The sequence below is a fragment of the Carassius carassius genome, chromosome 5, assembly GCF_963082965.1.
Source record: "Carassius carassius chromosome 5, fCarCar2.1, whole genome shotgun sequence".
Classification (NCBI taxonomy): Eukaryota; Metazoa; Chordata; class Actinopteri; order Cypriniformes; family Cyprinidae; genus Carassius; species Carassius carassius.
In genome coordinates, this window is record NC_081759.1 from 8,516,391 (window position 1) to 8,540,487 (window position 24,097).

The 24,097-nt window shown below is 33.6% G+C and overlaps 1 protein-coding gene across 4 annotated transcripts in view; it reads right to left on the reverse strand.

Moving 5' to 3' along the window:
- znf618 (zinc finger protein 618) overlaps positions 1–22,630 on the reverse strand; it is a 43,467-nt gene extending 20,837 nt beyond the window's left edge. For 2 of the 4 annotated variants that reach the window (XM_059549646.1, XM_059549643.1), the window contains exons 1-7: positions 21,812–22,630; positions 18,325–18,418; positions 6,096–6,369; positions 3,567–3,644; positions 2,134–2,181; positions 1,896–1,985; positions 891–962 (exon numbers count right to left, since the gene is read on the reverse strand). In XM_059549646.1, the coding sequence (XP_059405629.1) occupies positions 891–962; positions 1,896–1,985; positions 2,134–2,181; positions 3,567–3,644; positions 6,096–6,336 (529 nt within the window). In that variant the 5' untranslated portion in view covers positions 6,337–6,369; positions 18,325–18,418; positions 21,812–22,630. Of the gene's footprint in view, positions 1–890; positions 963–1,895; positions 1,986–2,133; positions 2,182–3,566; positions 3,645–6,095; positions 6,370–18,324; positions 18,419–21,581; positions 21,782–21,811 lie in introns of those variants that run through there. The other 2 variants (XM_059549644.1, XM_059549645.1) reach the window with 2 other exon arrangements.
- Positions 22,631–24,097: the final 1,467 nt, after the last annotated feature.

Sequence of the window (24,097 nt, forward strand, 5' to 3'; positions counted from 1 at the left end):
TTCCCCCTAAATCCTCAGTGTCTAAAGAAATGAATTAATAAAACTTTAACATTACAAATTAATCTCTTAAATACCACATGAAAATATAACATTCAATTAAAACCTTTTTTTTTTAATCACATAAGATGCTGCACAACCATCAATACGTTTAAAATTATATATAAAATTATGTATAAATTAAAAAATGGGTGAAAAAATATCTTGGCTGTATACTATTCCTAATTTTATAACTATTACTTTTTAGTATACAACAGCAATACATTTCATAATTTCTTAACATTAAATCACACTTTTATGTTTACCAAAAAGATTGTTAATTTCAGTTTGCATTTGATGCTTTTCTCAAATGTTAAGCTGATCAAGTGACTCATGGCAGCTCTGGGGATGAAGTTTGTGTGTTCATGTCCTCAAAAACGGAAAACACCATTAGCATCCTGTGTATTTGAGTTTGTGTAGTAAACTAAACCAAAGTCCCTTTAAAGGAGAGTCTGTTCCCTGATGGCCATATCTGAAACGGCTCTGGGCAGCTATTTCAGGCATCCAAGACCAAGTCCTATCTAACTGACTGGAGAAATCATATAATCTAAAAAAAACTGCTTGCCACAAACTCACATCTAAATCATGCTTTATACAAGCAACAAAATCTGACATCTGACAAAACCTGCCCCAAAAAAAAGGCACTTCTGTAGTCCTAAGCGTGCATCTCAGGACACTGACTGATCTTGAGCTTATCATCATATTGACATACACTTTAATCGCAATCTCAATATGATACTGTTGATCGCTCAGCCCTATTCAGGAGTCATCACTCATGGATGGAGGTCCCATAAAGTCAGCTACTAAAGCAACAAAGTGATCAACAAGGACGAAACCATTTTAAGAACTCTTACTTGGTCCCATTTTCTGGTAGGATTCGGTCTCCTCTTTTAGGTCTTCTACTGGTATCACATGATCATACGGATCTGGACAACACAACAAGAGGACGCAAGGTTAGTGAATGTAAGGTAGCTCTTTTAGTTGGAGTCTCAATCTTGTACTCAGCACCTCTGGAGACAACAAAATCACTGGTTTTCCCATTGTGGGTCTTAATAATGATTTCATGTCAGTGGTGTTAGCAATGTTAAAAACTAGTATTTGGTCATTACAAAAAGTGGAAGAGTATTTAAAAAGGAAAAGTGAAGGGGGAGAAGATGCTTTTATAATATATTAATAGCGCCAACAAACACCATCTTAGAAAATTCATCTTTCATGAAAATGTAACCGGTTTTATTGCTGCTGGAGTTAAAACCCATGCTTCATCTGGGAAAGAAAATAATAAAAGAACAAACGTCAAGTTGTCCTCTATGACTAGAAATAAACGTCAAGATATTTATACATATTTCTCATCAGCTTTTTTTTTTTGTATCAAGATCGAGCAAGTTGTGAGAGAAACCTTAGTAGGACATGTATAAATACAGTATCATTCAGTAGTTAACTCTATATCAACTATATATTTAAGAAAACAACATTTGCTTGATCCTAGTAACAATGTTTTTTATTTATTTTTACATTTTAATATTAGTCACTTTATTTTAAGGTCAATTTCTCGCTACTAACACACTTTTAACTATGACATTTGCCTCAAACTCCTAATTTGTGGCTTATTAATAGTTAGTAAGGTAGTTGTTAAGTTTAGGTATTGAGAAGGATAAGGAATGTAGAATACGGTCATATAGAATATGTGCATTATAAGCACAAATAAACAGCCAATATGTTACTAATAGCCATGATAACAATCAACTAGTTAATAGTGAGAATTGTGAAAATTGAGAAAAGTGTTACCAATATATTTTATCTAGAACACCAATTATCAGTTTATCCAAAATACAATTTAACAAATTAATAAATAGCCTTACCATCAACTGCATGGAGGTCTCGGTGCTCCTGAAAACAGCTGTAGTACTTGTATTTTTTCCCACATACGTCACATGTATAGCGGAAAGAATCTGGATTAGAAAACAAAGACGTATATGAACAGAAACTTAAGATATCATTATGTGATGGGACTAGAACTCTAGTCAGCTTTACCCACTTCATTTAGAAAATTCCAGGACAATTATACAAAGATCTGTCCCATGAATAAATGCTACTCACTATTGATTCCAAGAGAAGCTCCTTCTCCAGAACCAGCAGCATCAGTCTCTGAACAGCAAGAAACCACACAAAATATACACAAATATATAAAATGGTAATGAAAATTGTCAAATTGAATGACTTTGGTTATAATTAGGATTTCAGTTCAATGATTTCATTTCAATTCAGCACTTTTAAAGAAACATTCATTACCCATAATTACACTTCAATTCATAAGTTTTTGAAAATATATTCTGATGTTATTGAAAGAAATCCATGCTTCTGTTAACCAATGTAACGACCAAGAAGCATAAAATTGTATTCTAAAGTTTGTTTGTTGTTGTATTTTTCTTTTCTTTTTTTTATCTAAGATGGCATTTTATGGTATATTTTAATGTCAAAATTTTAACAATGAGACTGAGATGCCGTTACCCTTTAGGTAGAGAAAATTCCTGACACCAGAAAATAAGAAGAAAAGGTTCAAATCGGCAGAAAGTCTGTAAGGTCTGTGACAAGCACTTTACAAGCTAATAACACCAATGAGACGTGCTGCAGAAAGCATGAGATGAAATTGCAACTGAAAATCCTAAAATGCTACATTGCATTAGCGGTTACATTTTGCAAATGTAGAATTCTCTGATGAACAGATAGTCTGAATTGTACAGCATTTTTATGAAACAGAAATAGGCATTTATAAATGTCTCCAAAGACATTTTTAAACAATTAAATGCAATCTTACAAAATAAAAGCATCAATTAAAAAAACAAAAAAATGGAATAGTTATGTATATGCACTACATAATACATCCTCTTTATGTACTATATCAGTTATTTCAGTACACTAAATTGAATGTCTGTCCGTCTATCTTTCTATCTAGAAAATGTAAACTGAAATGATATTTGACCCGTTTAATTTTATTTAAATTTTATGTGAGGTTTCGTGTGATTACTACAAATTGTAATTTGTAAATCTAAATAAATAAATATATATATACATACACACACATATATACATACATACATTATATATATATATATATATATATATATATATATATATATATATATATTTATATATATATATATTATATACACATATACATACACATATATACACATACTTATATATATATATATATATATATATATATATATACACATATACACACACACACACACACACATATATACTGGTATATATAAATATAAAGCATCATTCATTATTCAATATTTAACAAAAAAAATATGTATTCATTAAACTTGTGTTTTCTGAAATGTGGGGATAAGTACAGTGGCAACAGTGTAAAATTTTTGTTTTAGTAATGGGTGACCAATTTGTATCCTTTTTATGGAAAGTGCCTTGAAACACTTATTTAAGGTTCATGAGCCTTAGAACATAAGGGTTCGTTAACTGACCAACCCATCCAGATTCATTATGTCCAGAGCAGGACTCACCTGTGTGAGCTCGGACGTGCGTCTGAAAGCAGTTGTAGTACTTGTACTTTTTGCCACATACTCCACAAATGTAAGAGCCTGTACGAGAAAATAGAAGAAGAGAGGAAAGTGATTACATCTTCAGGCAGGTAACATGCTTTACATTCTATAATAAGCCTTGTGCTCAACTACAATACTACAAGGTGTTCCTTGAAAAAAAAAAAAAAAGAGAAAAAAAAAAAATTACATATACATATATTTTTTTTTTTTTGTTTGTTTTTTTTTATGTGTAATAAGTCTCTTCTCATCAATACTATATATATATATATATATATATTTTTATGTGTAATAAGTCTCTTCTCATCAAGACGAAATAATGAGAAACTTCCTCAAAGCACAATAATACACAATCCACGCATGTGCAACGCAAGAGTGATGGCATGCTAGCACCAAATGGTGGTCAAGGCTATGCAGGAACACCAGAAACATTGCTTTGTTCTGTAATCTAAAGTGTTTCATCTGTCATTAAGAAAGAAGTTTTTTGAGAAAGTTTCTCATTATTTCGAGAAAGGAAATTCCTTTTATCTTCCTTATTTTGCATGCAATATCTCAGGAAGGAAATAACGAGGAAAATTCCCCTACATGTGAGCTGCATCTTAATCAAATTTTGTGGTGATAGCATAAAGTAAATAAAAAAGTTATAGCATTTGGAACCAATGTAGCCTTTTTAAGCCCTTGACACATAGAAGGCATAGAGTTGTTTTTTTCTGAGTGACATACAAAAAAGCAATGACTCATAACGCCAAAACTGTAGGAAGGATAGTCAAATGCTAGATATAATTTAAAAGGTATCATTTGATAAATTGCAGAAAATGAAAACTGGTCAAATAACAAAAGATGTTGCGTTCATATTAGAGATTCACCAATGACAATTTTCTTGGCCGATTCCAATATCCACATTTACAAATATCCATTTTTTTTTCAAGTTTGCCAATTCTGTTAAGAAAATAAATGCATACATTTGTTATAACTCCATAAGGAATATATTTAGATCTAAGTGACAAATAATAGTGAGTTCAGGCACTTTTAAAAGGGGTCATATCGTGCTTTTTTAAATATCATTATTTTGTGTTTGTGGTGTAACAGAATATGTTGGGGGAAAAAAATTACAATACTGTACATTATACTAGGTCCTTCTGACAAACGCAGTCTGCTCTGATTGACCAATTGACCTCGTGCACTGTGATTGGCTGAACACCACAAACACAAGTCGGAAATGTAATGCACCTTTCCATAATTGTGAACTTCATCTTTCAAAATAAATGCAAAGACAGTTAATAATTAAGTTTTACCATCAGTTCAAGCCTGAAAGGGGAACAGAGTCGTGTGACAGACACTGTGATGAAGCTGGTATGAAACTACTCCTCCTTCGTTTGCGTGAACATTTGGTCAGTATTACACAAATATTTCCACATAGTGACATAGACATGTGGGGCGTGAGGGAGTCTTAAATTTGAAAAAGACTTTGCAACTTCAGGGATCTTATCTATGCACAATCAGCTTGTAACACTTGAAATCACATCATATGACCGCTTTAATCGAGAAAACCTGCTAAAAGTATTGTTAATTTTAAGCTCAAATTTAAGACCATTTTAAGACCTGCACAAATATGATCACATTTGTAGTCATGCTGGCTTTTGGAGAGAAAAAAAATGGCAATATCTGTGTGATATTAACTATATGAAATGATATTAATATAAACATTTTCTGCCCTTATATTTTGAAGTATATGAATTCTAAATGGATTTTAATAGACTTATTCATGCAGTGAAAGAACGCACTATAACTGCACACGCATGCGCACTAGTCTAACCTTCTAGACTTCATCACGTAACGTATGCGCGCACTCTTTAGGCATTTTGTTTGCTTTTCATGATATACTGGATAACATCAAATCGCACATAGTTAAAACAACATTGCGATATTATTGCAGGATTCACAGACAACATCGCACACCCCTATACTTTTTAGATTTTGATAATGCATTGTCTTCTTATCGATCAACCAGTTCACATTTAAAGCTCTGCGTGTTTGCAGGGTAAAAACATGGGTCTGAATTCTGAACAAAACAAGTTTTATTGAAAATGCTCATTGATTCTTCATGCAGGTGGAGCGTTTGGTAGAATATAACTGTTTCCCCGGTAAAAATTACTAGTTAAAAGTCCAAGACAATTGTGCTTCTTGTATTCTACTCTGTGAAAACTTTCAAATGACATATGCACATTTCTGAGCTGCATGATATCATACCATTTGAGATACTCCAGTATGTAGTACAACAGTACACTTTGGGTTTAAGGGGTTGAAATAGAAAGCAGTCATTATAATGGTAATAATAATTAATAATATTAATTATATTTAAAAAAAAAAACGAAATAAATAAATCATTCCAAACAGAATAACTAAAAATCAGTAGAGCATGTGTAGCTTACATACTTCACACATATAGCTCCTATTAGCATGTCATTACTAAACATGCTTCTGGAGTTGTACCTTGTGTTTGAGAGTTACGAGAGCTTCCTAAAACCACACAGATTTCAGCAGGTATGTTGCCGTCACTCGCTTTGCCGTTACTGGCCACAGACTCAATGGGAGATGCCACCTCGGTCTTTACGTTCACTGAGGGAAGCTTTGGAGACGTTGTTGGTACTGCCTGTGTGGCTCCAGCCTCTGTGGGGACCACAGCAGTGTCTTTTGGCTCCTGGCTGGGGTTCGGCACCTCCTGGCAACTCATGACTCCAGGTCTGCTCAGCAAGAGTGAAGGAAACTGCACAAAAACAGGAGCGGGATTTTAAGTGATAGAGCTAAATATACATACATAATAATTTAAATATATAATATGTGTGGTGTGTTTAGCATGTTTATATGTAGCAAAATATAGACGATCAAAGCTCCAACAACTGTGCATGCGGGGCAATTTATGTCTTGCAAACAATTAGAGAACAACAATAAGAAGAATGTTAGAGAGACCTGGAACCAATCAAAGCAAATTCAGAAACTCCACACAGCAGCCTAATCTAATTTCATGTTGAATTCAGTAATGCAGAGGAAGTATTTTACAAGCATACAGTATTTCCCTTCTGTGTGGGAGACCTTCATAACGGTGCAGAAGAGCAGAGATTTATGTGTAGGTGAATAACCACAGCTATATGTGCATCGCTCAGAACTCTCTGCAGATAAATAAAATCAACTTGATGCATGCATCTGCAGTCTACAGAATGTGTGTGTGTGCGCAAGTACCTGTATATATCAGGAGTGTTTACTACAGAAACCCTGAACCACAACATGGGGAAAAAAATATCAGAAGGATTTTTTTATCTCACTGAAACTTTCAAATTTCTTTCCCCTCACTAGCCAGCGGGGGGGGGGGGGGGGCTATTTAACAGTTAGCTTGCAGTACCAGTCCAGGCCACCAGGTGCCACTATCACTCGGTACTGCATGCTAATTATTAACTAGCCTCCATTCCCCACTCTCTCTTTCTTGTGGTGGTGCCTTTTTGCGGTAGGGAAAAAAATTGAGATAAAGTTTTGAAAAGAGGGGGGGGGGGCTTTTGAAGAGAGAGAGAAGTTTTTTGGAGAGAGAGAGAGCAAGAGAGAGAGCGAGAGAAGTTTTCTTTGATGAGGTAAGAGGCAGTTCCTTCTGCACAAATTGCGCCGTCACAAAAATGAGAACCTTGGCAAAACATGAGATTGAGTAATGCATAATCATCACTATTTTTCTTACATAACAATGTCCAAAAATTGTGTTTAACTTGAACTGAAATGGCTAAAAGTGAAATACAATTTTAAAATAGTATATACACACACACACACACACACACACTAGGGATGTAACAGTATGAATTTCTTATCACGGTTATAGTGACCAAAATTATCATGGTATTAAAATGTGCTTAAGATGTTACAAAAAGTACCAACACATAAATCACATCAAGTTTTATATTTAAAAATCAACAAACAACAAATAAAAACCTTTTGTCATCGTTTGTTATCCGTAAACTAAATCAAATATATGTATTCCTTGTATGTATATATGCACTGCAGATTTTATATATATATATATATATATATATATATATATATATATATATATATATATATATATATATATAAATAAATAATGTAATAATATTTAGCATTTTCACATCTAGGTGGATTTGTTTTTTTTATTATTGTATTACTGTCTGTTCAAAGTAAATAAAAAGAAACAGAGCATATTAGATGTTTTTTTTCCCCCCTGTTGTACTGAAATCGTATAGAACCCTGACCCCCAAACCGTAAAGATATTAGTATAATGCTATCTCAGTGATCCTACAGTCACATTGATGAGGTGGGGACAAGTTCACAGGAGAGGAGTTGATGCTTCTATCGCAATATGATCGACTCATTATGGTCTGCAAACAGCTGAGTAAAATAAACAAACTGGTGGAAATGAACAGACTAATTACAAAGATCTATGCACTTTTTGGGTTATGGGCAGATCGAAATGAACCTGAACTGATCTGTGAGCCGGTGATTCCGTTAAAACTGCAGATCTGTGGCTGTGATCGTCAGTGTTTACAATGGATCCAATGGACTAATGGACTGTTCATAATAACAGCCAACAAAAACAAATAAAAGGAACATTATTATTTTTTTAACTAGCTACTAAAAACTACATTATTAACAGCATACAAAAGTATTGAATTGGTGGCTTGTTGAAAAAGCTACGCACATTATTCAAGTAGATGAACACACATGCTGCTAGCGTAATTTAATAGCTCAGTCCATGATATCTAATATCTGGAGTTGCCAAAGTTTGCAAGGTTAGAGATGGATGTTCATTAGGTATTTAAAAGCTTTAATTAGATGTACATACATATAATAAAAAATATTATAATAAATAAAAATAAAAAAATCAGTGCTTGCCTTTCCATTATTACCATTCCTCGACTGAAAGAATACCGTTTAATCACTTCCCATGCTGAAATTTAAAACCCTAATTAAATGCAAAATGCAAATTGTAAGAATTTTGATTGTATCAGACGTCAATATATTCTTGCATCTCAAGTAATATATAGAACAGTGTGTATAGCACCTCTTAATTACAGGTATGTCCATCAGAAGAAGAGCCAGGAGGCATTATTAGTGTGCACAGGTATGTTCTTTCACGGATTCATTTCGAAAACCTGCTCTAAAACTGTGGTAACTATGAGCAGAATTTCAACACTGTCATCTAATGAGAATTTATTACTCTCTGGCTATTTCAGGAGATGACTGGAAGAGATTAGGCTGACAGCCCTAGTTTCCTTGAACCAGAACACACTGACACATTCCTGTAATGAAAAACACTGGCATAAAAAAAGAAGTAAAAAATAAAAAAAACATTTATTTTGTTTGTATATTTTTTTTTTTCTTTTTACTATTTTACATTTAAATGAAAGTGGTGAAAAAAGAAATATCTCCTCTTGAATTTCATCTGAGTGGGCAACTCAAAAAACCCTTTTCAATTTATATGCTAATGACCTTGGAATTAAAATTTAATAACTGGGAGATATTGAAAAGCATACTTGAATTATACAAAAAATAAATCCTGAAAGAATAGACTAAAATAAGAAATTCAGGGCAGCACACAGGCCAGCGCTGAGCCCTTAAACACTCGTGATTAAATTTTTGATGGAAATCAAAATTGCAAAACAAGCAGCAGATGAAGAGACTGAACCTGCTCCAATGTGACACTGAAAAAAAACGGAAGAGAGGGATTTGTGTTTGTGTGTGTGTGTGTGTGTTCTGGATCAGGGCAGCTATGTACACATTTATGAAGAAAAAAAAAGTTAAAAATCATTACAGCCTCACAATTGTATTGTGCATTTATCACTTCATCATTCATTGTCATTTTATTATTTATACATGTATTAATTCATATTAGGGTTATTTATCATTTATTACAATATATAAATGCTTCATTTTGAATTATTGCATTCATGATTACATTCCCTGGCTTTTCATTTTGTTGGATGTTCCATTATTTCCCCCAGAGCTTTAATTGTCGATACTTTCTCATGTCTAGCAGAGATCAGAGGACTGAACATCTGCTGTGGTGAATGCAGTACAGCTAGCTGTTATTTCATCAATTTTACCTCACCTTATAACCTGCACGGTTACTATTTTACTTGCACCCCAGCAAAAACAATGCAACCACATACACTACTACAATAAGAGCTACATGATCGATTCTTGTGTAAAATGCAACTGGAAATAAAAGAACACCAAATTACTTTTTTCCAGATATCAAAACATTAAAGGAATAGTTCACCCAGAAATGGAAATTCTGTCATTGCTCACCCTCATGTCGTAAGTCCATTGTTCATCTTTGGAACACAAAGTAAGATATTTTTGCAAAAAAAACTGAAAACGTATTTATAATTTTTTTGTGATAAACACGACAAATTGCACTAGTATAAACAGCCTCAATTGCAGAGTTAACTTACAAAAATACAATAAACATCAAATCAAGAAAAAAAAGTGTGTGTATATATATATATATATATATATATATATATATATAAATACACACATACATATATATATATATATATATTTACACACAGTACAGACCAAAAGTTTGGAAACATTACTATTTTTAATGTTTTTGAAAGAAGTTTCTTCTGCTCATCAAGCCTGCATTTATTTGATCAAAAATACAGAAACAAATGTAATATTGTGATATATTATTACAAATTAAAATAATTGTTTTTAAATGTATTATACATTAAATTATCATTTATTTCTCTGATGCAAAGCTGAATTTTTAGGATCATTATCACATGATCCTTTAGAAATCATTCTAATATGATGATTCATTATCAAAGTTGGAAACAGTTCTGCTGCTTAATATTTTTTCAGAACGTGATACTTTTTAGGATACTTTGATGAATAAAAAGTAAAAAAAAAAGAAAAAAAAAAGAAGCTATGTTTTTAAAATATAAATATTTTGTAATAACAATATACACTACTGGTCAGTAATTTGGGGTCAGTAATTTTTTTTTCTTTCTTTTTTTTTTTTTTTAAATAAAATCAATACTTTTATTCAGCAAGGATGTGTTAAATTGATAAAAAGTGATAGTAAAGAAAATATATTATTAGAATATATATTAGAATTTTTTATTTTATTTTGAATAAATGCAGTTCTTTTTAACCTTTTATTCATCAAATATATTAGACAGCAGAACTGTTTCCAACACTCATAATAAATCAGAATATTAGAATGATTTCTAAATGATCATGTGATAGACTGGATGTTACATGTGACACTGAAGGCTGGAGTAATGATGCTGAAAATTCAGCTTTGCATCACAAGAATAAATTATTTTTTTTAAGTATATTCAAATAGAAAACTATTATTTTAAGTTGTAATAATATTTCACAATATTACTGTTTTTTGAGCAGAAGAAACTTCTTTCAAAAACATTAAAAATAGTAATGTTTCCAAACTTTTGGTCTGTACTGTATATATATATGTGTTTTTTTTTTTTTCTTTTAACACACACACACACACACACACACACACACACACACACTGCTATCAGCCATTATAGCAGTCAGCACCGAACAACAGACAAACTACTTACATTTGTCTTGTCTTACATTGTCTACATTTGTTTTTGTTTTTTTTGCGATACATTTAAAGGGATCATGAACTGAGAATCCACAGTTCTCTTGATCTTTTGACATATTTTGATTATATTTGGTTCTGTAGTACTTTATATTCCCCTTCGGGGGGTCTCAGATCATTTGTTTGTTCACATATGAGCTGAACTGCTCCGTGCATATTTGCAGGGCCCAAAAGAACACCCTAAAAGACTATGCTGTAGTGACTATATTGGATCCGATATCGCAACACAAGTGTCAGTAACTTTTTTTCATTATGTGGTCACTATTGCTTTGTCTCTTCTTACAGACAGTTTTGTATGTACTGAGGTCACTGCACACAGAGTCCAAAAATTTTGTTCGAGATTTTTGCACGTTAAAAAATAAATCTCACGTTATTTCAATCACGTTTACACACTGTCTCCGAAACATTCATCAGTCATTTAAAAAAAATTGTATCGGGTTATGTTTTTTTTTGTCGATTTTTCGCATCCGCAGCATGTATTTTAGGTGTTTTGACAGTTCAGAGCAACCGTACAAGCAAACGCCGAAATCAAGAGTGGCAATTGTCAAGCTCATCCACTTCGTCTCGCAGCACTCTATATAGATCCTTGCACACTGAGTTCACAGGAATTGGTGGCCCTTTTTTTTTTTATATATGTGGCTTTAGTATCACTAGCAAAAACATCAAACTGAGCCACTGACATCCTGAAGTAGGCCTAAACTTTGAATTGCCCACTGCTCCTGAGGGGGAACTCTCCATCCTCTCTATATCTCAGAATCGGATGGACGCAATATTTCCTTTTTTTCTAAAAAGCAAGAGGACAACAAAATCATCCTCACTGATTAAAAACAGGACAGAAAATAGCTAATTATGAAGTATCTAAATTATTTTCATGTAAAAATCTTGATAACATTAAAAGTGGACCTCAGAGAACATTACAAAATAAGACACAAAGGCATTTTGTTAACTGGCTGTTGATATGGACATCAGGAGGTATGCAAGATATCATCTATATATGATAAAATTATTTAGCCATACTGTACATGGAAAATGTTTGAAAGTGTATGGGGTTTAGCAAGCAAGGCTAATAATAAAAAGGTGATGAAATGTAGAACAATTATAAATCTGCCCAGAACTGGCTACCCTCCAAAGTATCTGGGCAAAAAGGCCCACAGTAAAGGAGGCCATCAAGAGCCCTACGGCAACTTGAAAGAGTTACAGTCACCATAAACTAACCGCATACACAATACAGACTAACATGAGAGACATGACTACAAAATACAAAGGACAGAAACATATTCCACAGTAGAGCACTGATTTACTGTAGCGTTTGGCAGTCATGTGTGCAATAAAACAATACACACAAATGTATGAAGTAAACAAATGTTTAAAACGTGGCCAACCATCATCTAGGTTTGTCACCTTCAGTGAGGCCAAATAATGGACCCCCCTCCCCAATTCTGAACCAGTAATAATATTTGTCAATTCTGCATGGATTTATTAGCATTACTAATAATAGAAAGCAATTGTTATATTACCTTTACATACCATTTGTTTAACAGCTCTATCTAAGAATTTACTTAACAGAACTGTTAAGCTGTTAGACAAGAAACTAATGAAGATGGAAAATGTGAGCTCTGCAAACTGTCAAAATAAAAGTCTTACACAACTAAATGTCAGTAATTACAAACAAACAAACAAGTAAATAATAATGAAATAAATAAAAATAGGTCAATGACTACTTTTAAATATTTTTAAGTGCAAAACAACTATAAAAACAAGGAATCTGAATATTTTCAGATATCTTATCTTGCATGTTTTATTCCAGATTAAACTGCAAAAAAAATTAAATGTACAGTTAAAAACAGTGCTGCACCAATCAGAAAATTTGAGAAACACTATCGTCAGTCAGTACCAATCTGGTCACCAATATTTATTTTTATTTTCCAGTAAAGCCTACATGCTGCAGCAAAATACACCACATTGTGAAATAACAGGAATTATATGTAAGGAAATGTTAACACACTATCATTATATCTTTTTTTAAAGCTTAAAACCAGTTGAACCTGTAATGTGGGTAAAAAGAGTTGAACTAATTCTCTAAAATATCTTATTTTGTATTTCAAAGAAGTAGGAAAGCCGTGGGAGTGTGGAGCCACATGGGAATTTCTTACATTTTTGTGTGAAGTTTAAAATTCTGGGAGTGACTAAACAAATGCAAGCAAATCTGTGACACTGACCATGTTAACTCTTTTGTGCAAAAGGTCAGATTTTATTGCTTCCACTGAAGCACGTAAGATGCTCTTTGGAATATTCACAAATCATGCTGGGATAACATGGATCATCAGTTCTGCACAATCTCATAGAGTCCGTATCAGCCAGAGTGCAAACTGTCATTAAAAATAAAACCAGCATATAGCAAATAAGAAATATAGATATTATATACAATACAAATTGTATATTCTGACAACTGCTGAAATGTATCATGGTACAAGGTATTACTGAATTAAAACTACATTACAATACAAGCTGAAAGATTAAAGAACTAGGATTTTTCATTTCTTGTTTGAACACCAATCAAGATTTACTCACTCATTTACTATGGAATTACATTTGGTTCAATAAAAATGAACGTAACTTTACAAAACTGAATGTAACTTTTTCAGAAACTATCAAAAATATACCATTACAAAAGAAAACACAATGAAAAAAATAAATAAAAATGAAGTCAGTCGTGCAAATTTAACAGGCTCTTTAGATATGCTACATTCTTTGTTAATGTTTTTCAAAGATTCGTTTTCGCTAATCGTGGATACTGAATGCATTGCCACAGATTTCACTTACGCTTCACAGTTTTTCGTTTGGTGTTTTGACACAAACCTCTCGTGGGGGCGGGCTTAATAGTGATCTTCTCCGATTGGATAATGAGCTTTTGATGGACAGGTGCTCTCTGACCGGGAAGTACAGACGTTACTCAGTGGCGCGCATATTGGAAAGCTCTCTTGTATTACTAAATATGTAAATACTATTTGACCTTCGATCATCTCAGTCTGTAAAATGAGCTCTTGTCCTTCAAGGCAGCTTGAAGTAAGCTTGTGTTACTGAAGTAACCAATAACATCAATACAAGTTTTTCATGTTACAGTGTGCAACGGTTTGTTGCGGTTTATTATTGTCATTCAGTAACACAAGCTTACTTCAATCTGCCTTGAAGGACAAGAGCTCATTTTACAGATTGAGACGATCGAAGGTCAAATAGTATTTACATATTTATTAATACAAATCGGCGTCTTTGCTTCCCGGTCAGAGAGCACCTGTCCATCAAAAGCTCACTATCCAATCGGAGAAGATCACTGTTAAGCCCACCCCCACGAGATGTTTGTGTCAAAACTAACGAAAAACTGTGAAGCGTAAGCGAAATCTGTGGCAATGCATTCAGAATCCACGATTAGCGAAAACGAATCTTTGAAAACATTAACAAAGGATGAAGCATATTTGAAGAGCCTTTTAAATGTGCGACTGAGTTCATTTTTTTCATTGTGTTTTTCTTCTTTTGTAATGGCATATTTTTGATAGTTTCTGAAAAAGTTACGTTCAGTTTTATAAAGTTTCGTTCATTTTTATTGAACCAAATGTAATTCCATAATTTACTCACCTTCAAATCATTCCAAACCTGTATGCATTTATTTCTCTTTGCATGGGCAATGACAGCTGAAACACATTTTGAAGAATATTCACAAAGGTTTAATTGATGGCAATTTAAATTTTTTGATTATCCCTTTAAGAAACGGGACACTTAAACTAAATGTAGGCGCCACTTTGTTGTAAGGCGAGCTGGGGCTGATTAGAAATTTCCCACGGAGTGGAATGGCTTGGTCTCTATCTGTACTGAGACTCAAGATCATGACAGTGGGGCCTCACCATCCTTCAGGCTTTGGGGTTTAAGCAGGTGGTGTCAGAGTCGTGAGACAGGTTTGTTTTACATTTGTTCAGATATACAGTAAAGGTGACAAGACACTGGAGCAAAGTCACTATAGAGTCAGAATTACTCTTAAATATAATGATATCACAGAGCTGTGGGACACTGAGGAACCAGCGATAGCCAGCATACAAGCATCAGTGACGAGAGACTAGCACACAACCTGATTTAGAGTGCTGTAAATCTTCATCTGTTGATGGAAATTAAGCCACAGTGCGTTCTGAAAACCTATTAGCCAAGTTTTGTTGGATCTAGGCTTTTTCCACTGTAGTTTCACAATAATCATGCATGTTAGTTTAGTTATAAATAATACCAGCACACGTGAATCAACTAGCCAACCTCACTAATCAACTAGCTGTGAAGCAGCTGTTAAAGCAACAATCCCAGACCTGGCACTGATCCCGGACCATTTTATTATTATTTATTATAAAAAAATCATATTTTGATTTGTGAGAAGACCCTAATAATAATAATAATAATAATAATAATAATAATAATAATAATAATAAATCATCATGATCATATGAAGCATTTTAATTGTTACATATTAAATTTTCTTGACTGTCGAAAATTCTAATGAAAAATAAGAGAACAAAACCAAAACTTTTTGGGGCTACATTTCCAGCTAAATTAACTAGGTTGTTCCATGGTTCCTAGGTTTAAATTATCACTATTATTATTATTATTATTTTTCCCTGGTTAATTAAAAAAATCTAAATAAAAAGAAGAAAGCTAAAATATTAAATTAAATGGCATGGGTAAATATTACAGTCAAATTACAGTGGGTTAGAAGGCTACATCATGTTATTTACATAGAGATATGAGAATCTATTAATAAAATCAAAATGCCTTAGTAGCTGCATTATATGCCAGTGGTGACAGTTGGGTAAAAAAAATATTTCTGGTGCTTAGGAAACCAAGATACAATTCTAATTCCAACATTATTTGTTCTTCAGATATTCTTCTTTAAAAGAAAAAAGTATTAGCTGTATGTAAAGTGACCCATGTTTGGATTTTGACCACTGAAAGTTTGTACAATTTACTCATTCAGCCACACTGAGAACCCTTTATCTCTGGATCCGAACCATATAGGTAGGGCCTTTAAATGAAGTTACCAAAAGTCAACAGCTGCTAGTCAACTTTTTTTTCCTAATATACCTACCAATGTCGGTGTTCAAAATAAATTAATGATGCTGTCATCTTTCTAAAGTCATTTTCCCCTGTAATTTGGCTCCAAATCTCAAATAAAAATTGCCATTTTGGCCCCCCTCTACAAAATATCCATCCATGACATTTAATATTTTGGTTTTCATTACCTTTTATTTGGGTCTTTCTTCAGGGGAAAAAAGCTGGGCAACATCCCAAATTTGGTTTGGCATAGAATATTTGGATGATGTATACAGAAACATTATAACTCAACCAAATCATCCCTAACATTGCCATTTAATTTCCAAATAAAAGCAGACAAAGTACAATATCCGAATGCCCTTAAACAATCAAAAAACAATTATTCACACAACCCTAATTTGGCAGTAATGCCATCTCCAAGTTCTAAGTATGCTGCTTTAGCAGTGAGAGTTTGCTATGAGCAACAAACTGTATGGAGTCAATGTAGCATATTATGAAATCTAGGTTCCCAGAATGATGTAACGTTAATAATTACCAGAATCAAAAATAAGGCCTAAATTTACATATCCTACAGTGAAATAAAGGCAGTTGGGCTAAGCATTATCCTACAGAGTCACAATATCACAGAGTCATTTTGTATTCATTGCTTTTGGGAAAAAGCAGGACATTAATGGAGTTTCTGAGGGAACTGTGTAACTTTATAGCTCAGTTTCCACACTTTATGAAGAATTTCTAGCAGTAGTTTACAAAAAACAACAAAAAAATTACACACACACACACACACACACACTTCCATCATTTACTCTGTTATGCTGTACACTTAATCATATCAAAGACATTTTTATATATAGATCGTTTACCAATAACTTGTTAATAATTTTTATAAGTATTAAATGTATGAGAGGCACACTATATTTGCAACCTGAATTAAATTAGCAGTGTTATAAAAAGGTCAAATTATCATATTATAATTTTAAGAGACCGAATTGACCTTAACACACAGTCCTCCAAGTCTCCAGTTTTCCTCTCTATGACTACATTTAAATTCACAATATTCTGAAGCATTGTGTAAATGTGACCATTTTCCTACATTTACACAAGAAATTTGGTGGCAAAGTTTAGCAACCTTGAACCTGACATGAAGTCTGAGTGGCCTAAATCTTTGGCACCGAAAGTCCATCATATCATTACACAATGCTGAAGTGACCAAAAGTTACGCAAATCCTGCTTTCAAGGTTTTTTTCTTTCTTTCTTTCTTGCTTGCTTTCCCCACATTAAATGCACCACATGACTTTAGCTGATAACGGTTATCTATTCATATTTTTTTGTTGTTCTAATATTTTAACAAACCTTCTTCACTTTTTTTCTTAAAAATAAAAATAAATAAATAATCAAAAGAGAAATTAAAGCACCAAAATGTAATCCATGAATAGCATTTTTATGCATTTTGAATAAACTGACTTTTTGTTTACCTATAATCCATGCTTTCTGTATCCATACAATAGTTTTATGCAAAGAAATTACATTTTTTAAATCTGTTATCTACTGATAATCTGAAGCTATGAAATCTCACCTGCACTCAGTGCACGGAGATTAAAAAAATATATATGTCATATATATGTCAATTTCAATGGAGAATGAGATTTGAGAACGGCAGCAGGAAAAGAAATGACTTTAATTTGGGTCTGTTTGTCAAACAAATCTGATATGGCTTCATAAGACTTCAATATTGCAGACAGGTGTTGCAGATACTTCTATGGTGGTTATTTTTGCAGCTTCAAAGTAGTCATCAAGTAATATGGAAAAGAGCTGAGTGAAGATTCTTCAAAAACTTATTTTGTCAGTAAAAAATAACAACATGCTGCTTTGAAACAACAATTTCCATATTTAAATGAACGATTCTTTAAAGTAAAATGGAAAGGGCACCACGCGTTGCATGGCTTGTAACATTGATGAAAATGTCGTCAGTAAAAGGCAGTTCACCTTGTGGTGCAGAGCTCAAGGAGTCCACTGTTTGCTTCTACTTCCTCTCCTTCCTTGCCTGCTTTTCTTGAATTCAGCCGAACAAGAGTACAATCTGAAAACAAAATGGTGAGTGGGTTAAAAATTAACCACTTGTTCCAAGTTACAAGTACTGACATTGAAATGCAGCGGAAAATTACAGACCCCAGGCACCTTGCATGGAAAATCCCAAAATTTATTACACAAAAGGGGGAAAGGCAGGCTTCTAAAAATTTCCATGAAAAATTCTATTCTTAGATAAGTAACGGTAACAATATAGAGCTGAATACTACCGACCAAAGCATTTACCACTCAAATAAAACCACTGCCTAAAAAGAGCATTAAAAACGCAGTATATCTGCTGCTTTGACACCTCCATAGTGATGTTGTTTCTTTAAGAAAGGTTAGTCTCTGTGTTTTCAGATTTTATAGGGGGAAAAAGAAACAGTTTTTGAATTTATGTGGCTCCAAATTTCTGAGAACACATAAAAGACATGGGATTTTTTTCCCCTCTTGTAAACCCAGCAAATAAAGTTTTATGGTTCTGAAAATGTAAAAAAAAATATATATATATATATTTAATAGTTTGATATCTAGGTCACACGTGACATCAGCCATGTAAACCTGAAGAGCCACACGCTTACAGAAAAAACACTTTTGGAGTTAATTTTATCATTAAAGAGATAGTTCCCCCAAAACTTTAAATTCTGCCATTAATTACTCACCCTCATGTAGTTCCACATCCCTAAGATCTTTGTTCATCTTCGAAACACAAATTAAGATATTTTGAAATCCGAGAGCTTTCTGACCCTACACATACAGCAAGGGTCCTACTGCGTTCAAGGTCCAGAAACGTACAGAGAACATCAAGAAAATAGTCCATGTGACATCAATGGTTCAACTGTAATTTTATGAAGCTATGAGAATGCTTTGTGCACAAAAAATAAATAAATAAAAATAATGACTTCCTTCAACAATTATTCTCCTCCGTGTCACACTTAGCACCATTTTGGAGAGGATCACTACACATGCGTGTGCTCTTCTATGAACGTAAACAAGAAGCAGCGCATGTGTGTTGTACTTCAGCAGCACCACACACATGCGTTGTTTAAATGCAGATCAAAGCACATGCATGTGTCATACTCTCCAAAAGGTGCGGAGGAGAAGACTTGTTAAAGATAGGAGTGTGCAATTAATCGAAATGCTGTTTCAATATAAGCCTCCAACAGTTATGAAAATACAATAATCGGCATTAAATAGTTAAATGCGCTCCATTACACAGCCCCCTCTTTTAGCAGTGCCCTAGCAGTCACATGAACTATTTTGTCAATGTTTTTGGTACGTTTCTGGACCTTGGACATGGTAGGACCCTTGCTATCTCTGGAGGTTCAGAAAGCCCTCAGATTTCATCAAAAATATCCAAGTTGTGTTCCAAGGATGAACAAAGGTCCTAGGGGTTTGGAATAACATGAAGGTGAGACATAATGGCAGAATTTTAATTTTTGAGTAAACTATCGCTTTAAATAAAATTGGCAAAATAACCAATACTAAGAAACTGATAAATTCATCTCCAATAAAACCTTTCTTAAATTGTCTCCTGGTAGTAGTTTGTAATGTACTTGACTGAATTTGTAATGTATTTTGTATGTAAGCGCTAAAGAAGCATTTTTTTTATTATTTTTTTTTATTGGAGGGCACTAAAAATGTATTACATTTTATGCTTTTGACATTAGTTCATTTGCATTATAGGCATAGACTAGTTCACTTAATAATAATAATAATAAATAAAGATAATTAACCTACCCTCATGTTGTTAGAAACCTGCATGACTTGCTTTCTTTTGTGGAACAAAAAAATGTCTCATTGGGACCCAAGGTTGTTTAAGACCATCTTTTGTGTCCCACAGAAAAAGAAAAAAAGTCATACAGGAATGTCATGAGGATGAGTACATGACAGAACTTTCATTTTTGAACAATCCCTTTAAAGCTGCTTACATGCTGTATGGTCACCTTTTCTAGAATGAGATGACGAGAAAACACCAGGTCAACGATTCATTTGTCGCACAGCAGACTTGTTAGAATTCAAAAATAAGAGAGATCTGACAACTACACATACAAAAAGGTTGTCCATCTAGATTTCAAAGTCTGATGACAGCATCTGTTAATTACACTCAATGCATTTATACGCCTTGTTTACCAGTATTTCAGCTACTGACAATATTACTTTCCATCTTTCAGACAGATGACAATAAGAACAGTAAAATGTTACCAAATTTCAGCCACTGACAGAAAATGAAAGAAAAAAAAGTAATGCAAAATACAAATGTTTTAAACCCTTGCTGACTTAACTTGCCCACCAACCTTTTTTTTTTTTAATACTGTTAAATATTTAAAATATTTGTGTTCCATGCTAGGCGACTTGAAACTGATCTTTCTGTGTAAAGCTGTCTTCAGTTTATTGAAAAGGAAGCTCCAAATATTCCCACTTCTCTCATGTAACTAGCAAAATTATTCAGACACCCAACACGTGTGACCAGTAACATATGACTGTTCAGCAGCTTTCTGTACACGACACAGGAACAAAATCCAATCTATTTTGCACCTACTGTCAGGTCTGACTGATCATTACAATATTTACAGTTGAGCTGTGGAAGAAGGAAAAAAAACTATCAAAATGTGAGCAAAAGGAAAATGCCAGCTGGTAAGAGTAGCTTTTCATTTAACCATATTTTGTTTTCCTATGACACTGAGGAAATTTGCTGCGTTTCAAAACAGCTCGACTGATAAAAAAATAAATGTTAATATTTAAACGAACCCAAAACAGCATGATTATGAAGTTTGTCTAAAAGGCATAAACGCAAAAACAACTACAGCTAACCAAGCTATACACCGACTAAACAGTAGAAGTGTAGACTATAAAGAAATGCATCCCTGCAAGCAAAATTAATTGTAATTTCTTAATTTTTTCGAAATATCTACCGACAGATGGCGCTAATTTCGCTGCAAAAACGAAAACCACATTTACATTCTAATTTCATCGAAAATAACGCCGTCTTTCAGTAATCACACTTTCATTACTCTCATCTGCATCGGACTTCACTTCAATAAGTTGCTTAGTGAACGACTGAGCAGTTCCAGCCAACCTTTCTTTCCAGTCGCCAGAGAAGAGTAAAATTCACAGGAAAATTCAGCAAACATGGCTGCTGCGTGTGCTTTTTGTGTTTTCAGATTGTACCCTACCCCGTCTGATTTCAACTCCACAAATTTCCTGCAAAAGCCTCCGCTCGATCCAAACACACAGACAGCAAGACTGATGCAACAATTCACTGCAAAACAAACTCGCTGCAAAACTTTATTTCGAAAGCAGCTCCGCAAAAAAATGGAAAAAAAAAGAAAGAAAAAAAATCAACAGATCATGCACTGCACATCACATTCAGATCACATTTGAGAGAATTGTGATGTGATCTTACCGCGCACACAAACATGAGCTCCGGATGATTGCGACCAAAGCGCCCGTTACATTATATCATTTGTGAATGAGGAAAGACGCGGGTGCTCCACTTTGTTACCTCCCAAAATGATGCGGGTCATGCGGAGAAATTTTCTGGGAATGAAGAAATCCTCCCCTTCGGATTTCAAAATGACGAAACGAGTGGGTCTTTCCGGGGCACTTTTTCTCTCTCTCTTCTAGAAACAGAACTCCCAAATTTGATTTCAGCGAATTTGTCTGTTCTCTTCCTGAAATGTCCACGCCACTGGCGGCCGATGCTTCACTGTTGGTGAGGTATATTAATGTTGCGGTCTGCCCCACGGACACATTCATCCGCCATCATGCAAGGGCAGGTTCTCAATTTGCAAATGCATTAATTTCACACAATGCCTTTATGTGGATGGTATCACGACAGCTGGCCCATCTTTTGGTTTAGATAAGCAAAATAACTCAACTGTATGCTTTCATGTAATAGCAAATTTGCGTACGAAGAGCAAGGTGTTTTTACATTTATGACCAAACTAGTTTTTCATCTGCATGGATGAAGTAAACTCTTCTGTTAGACTCACAAGTTAACTTGTTTCACTGTTTGATACCTAAAGTTTAACTACAGTATTTAGATAAATTTTATTATGTCTTGTTGTGATAATATTTTACAGAGAGACACAAACATGTTGTGGAAAGTTGTATATAGATATATAGATTTACAGAAAATGAAGATTATATCCACAGCGCATTTTTGTCTGCACCCAAAACCATGACAAATTATAAAGTGAACCTCAAATCAAAGGACTTTTATGTGTGGTTTCCCTTTTTCCCCATCTTCACTTCTCAAATGGGTTCCGTCTCGTCAGCGCCTCTAGCGGCGAGTCTGCAGAGGGTCTGAGGAAAAAAACAAACGTGATTCATGAAATTTGACAAGCAAATTCCAATTTTCAAAAAACATAGGAAAAAAAAGACTCTGGAAATATCACAGTTTTCTGGATTCTCATATTTATAAACTTGCCAATACATCCTCACAAATCTCATATTATGTAGTATTTATATATATATATATATATATATATATATATATATATATATATATATATATATATATATATATATATATATATATATTCACTCTTTATTCCTCACCCAGACTGTTAATTGTTTGTTTTATTATTTATTTGTTGGTTTATTAAAAAATCCTAAAAATTAAAAAAATAAAGTGTATTAGTCTATAGCCTAAACCAGTAAATTACTGGTTTAAAAAAAAAAATTGTAAACAGTGTAATAATTACCAAACAACACTGTAATATCTGTGGCCAAGTTGTATAAAAAAAAATAAACCTGAATTTACAACATTTATAAAACAAAAGTATTGTTATACTGAGAACACAGTTCTTTGAATTTAAACCGGTTTGAACATGCTTTAAACCTGCGTCCAATACCACAGCTTTTGCCCTTTTTTATTTTAACTCAATATAACAATTGCAGTTCTAATCCTTTGAGATAGCTGATGTATTTACATTTGTGACTGTATGTGCAATCAACTGCATCTGTATTTGTAAATGTGTGACCTAAATGGCCCATATACAGGGAAATGACCAATGCAATTAGAATATCTAAGGGATTGTTTGCAGTGTCTCCAGTGGGACGTCCTAACAGTACAATGTCTATTGTTTGAGATGTGTTTCTTTTCAAAAAAAGTTCCATTCAGACAGTATTTGGGTTACGATTCTTGGAAGACTCACATGCTAATATCATTGCTGAAGATCTGTGCTATTATAATACCTTGATTAGATTATCCTCCACAACTTTGGTCAAGCTTCCTGATTTTATGTATTAGAAGAATACATTGGTGAAGCATGCCAAGACTACTGAGTCAAATACAGCAGTCAAATACACACAAAAAAGAAACAGAAATTCTAATGGTTTTCACTACAGATATCATAATAAACCATCAACTGTTAACCATTGAAACCATAAACTAATGTTTTACAATAGCAGTATTGCCAAGTTTGCAGTTTTCCGTCACAATTGGACTACTTGTACAGTAAACTGTTGCCACAAGCTGAAGTTTTTTTTTCTCCATGGTTTAAAGTGGGCTATTGCAATATTGTTTACACTATGATAGCCCAAACTGCATGTTTTGAATATTTTACATTCTACCAATGATAAAATTGTGCTACTTTATGAGTTTTGTTAAGGAAAGGCCGGCCTTTGAGCTCCTTTGTGACCGTTTATGGTTACTTCTAGTGATTTTCAAGTTGAAGTTGTGTTT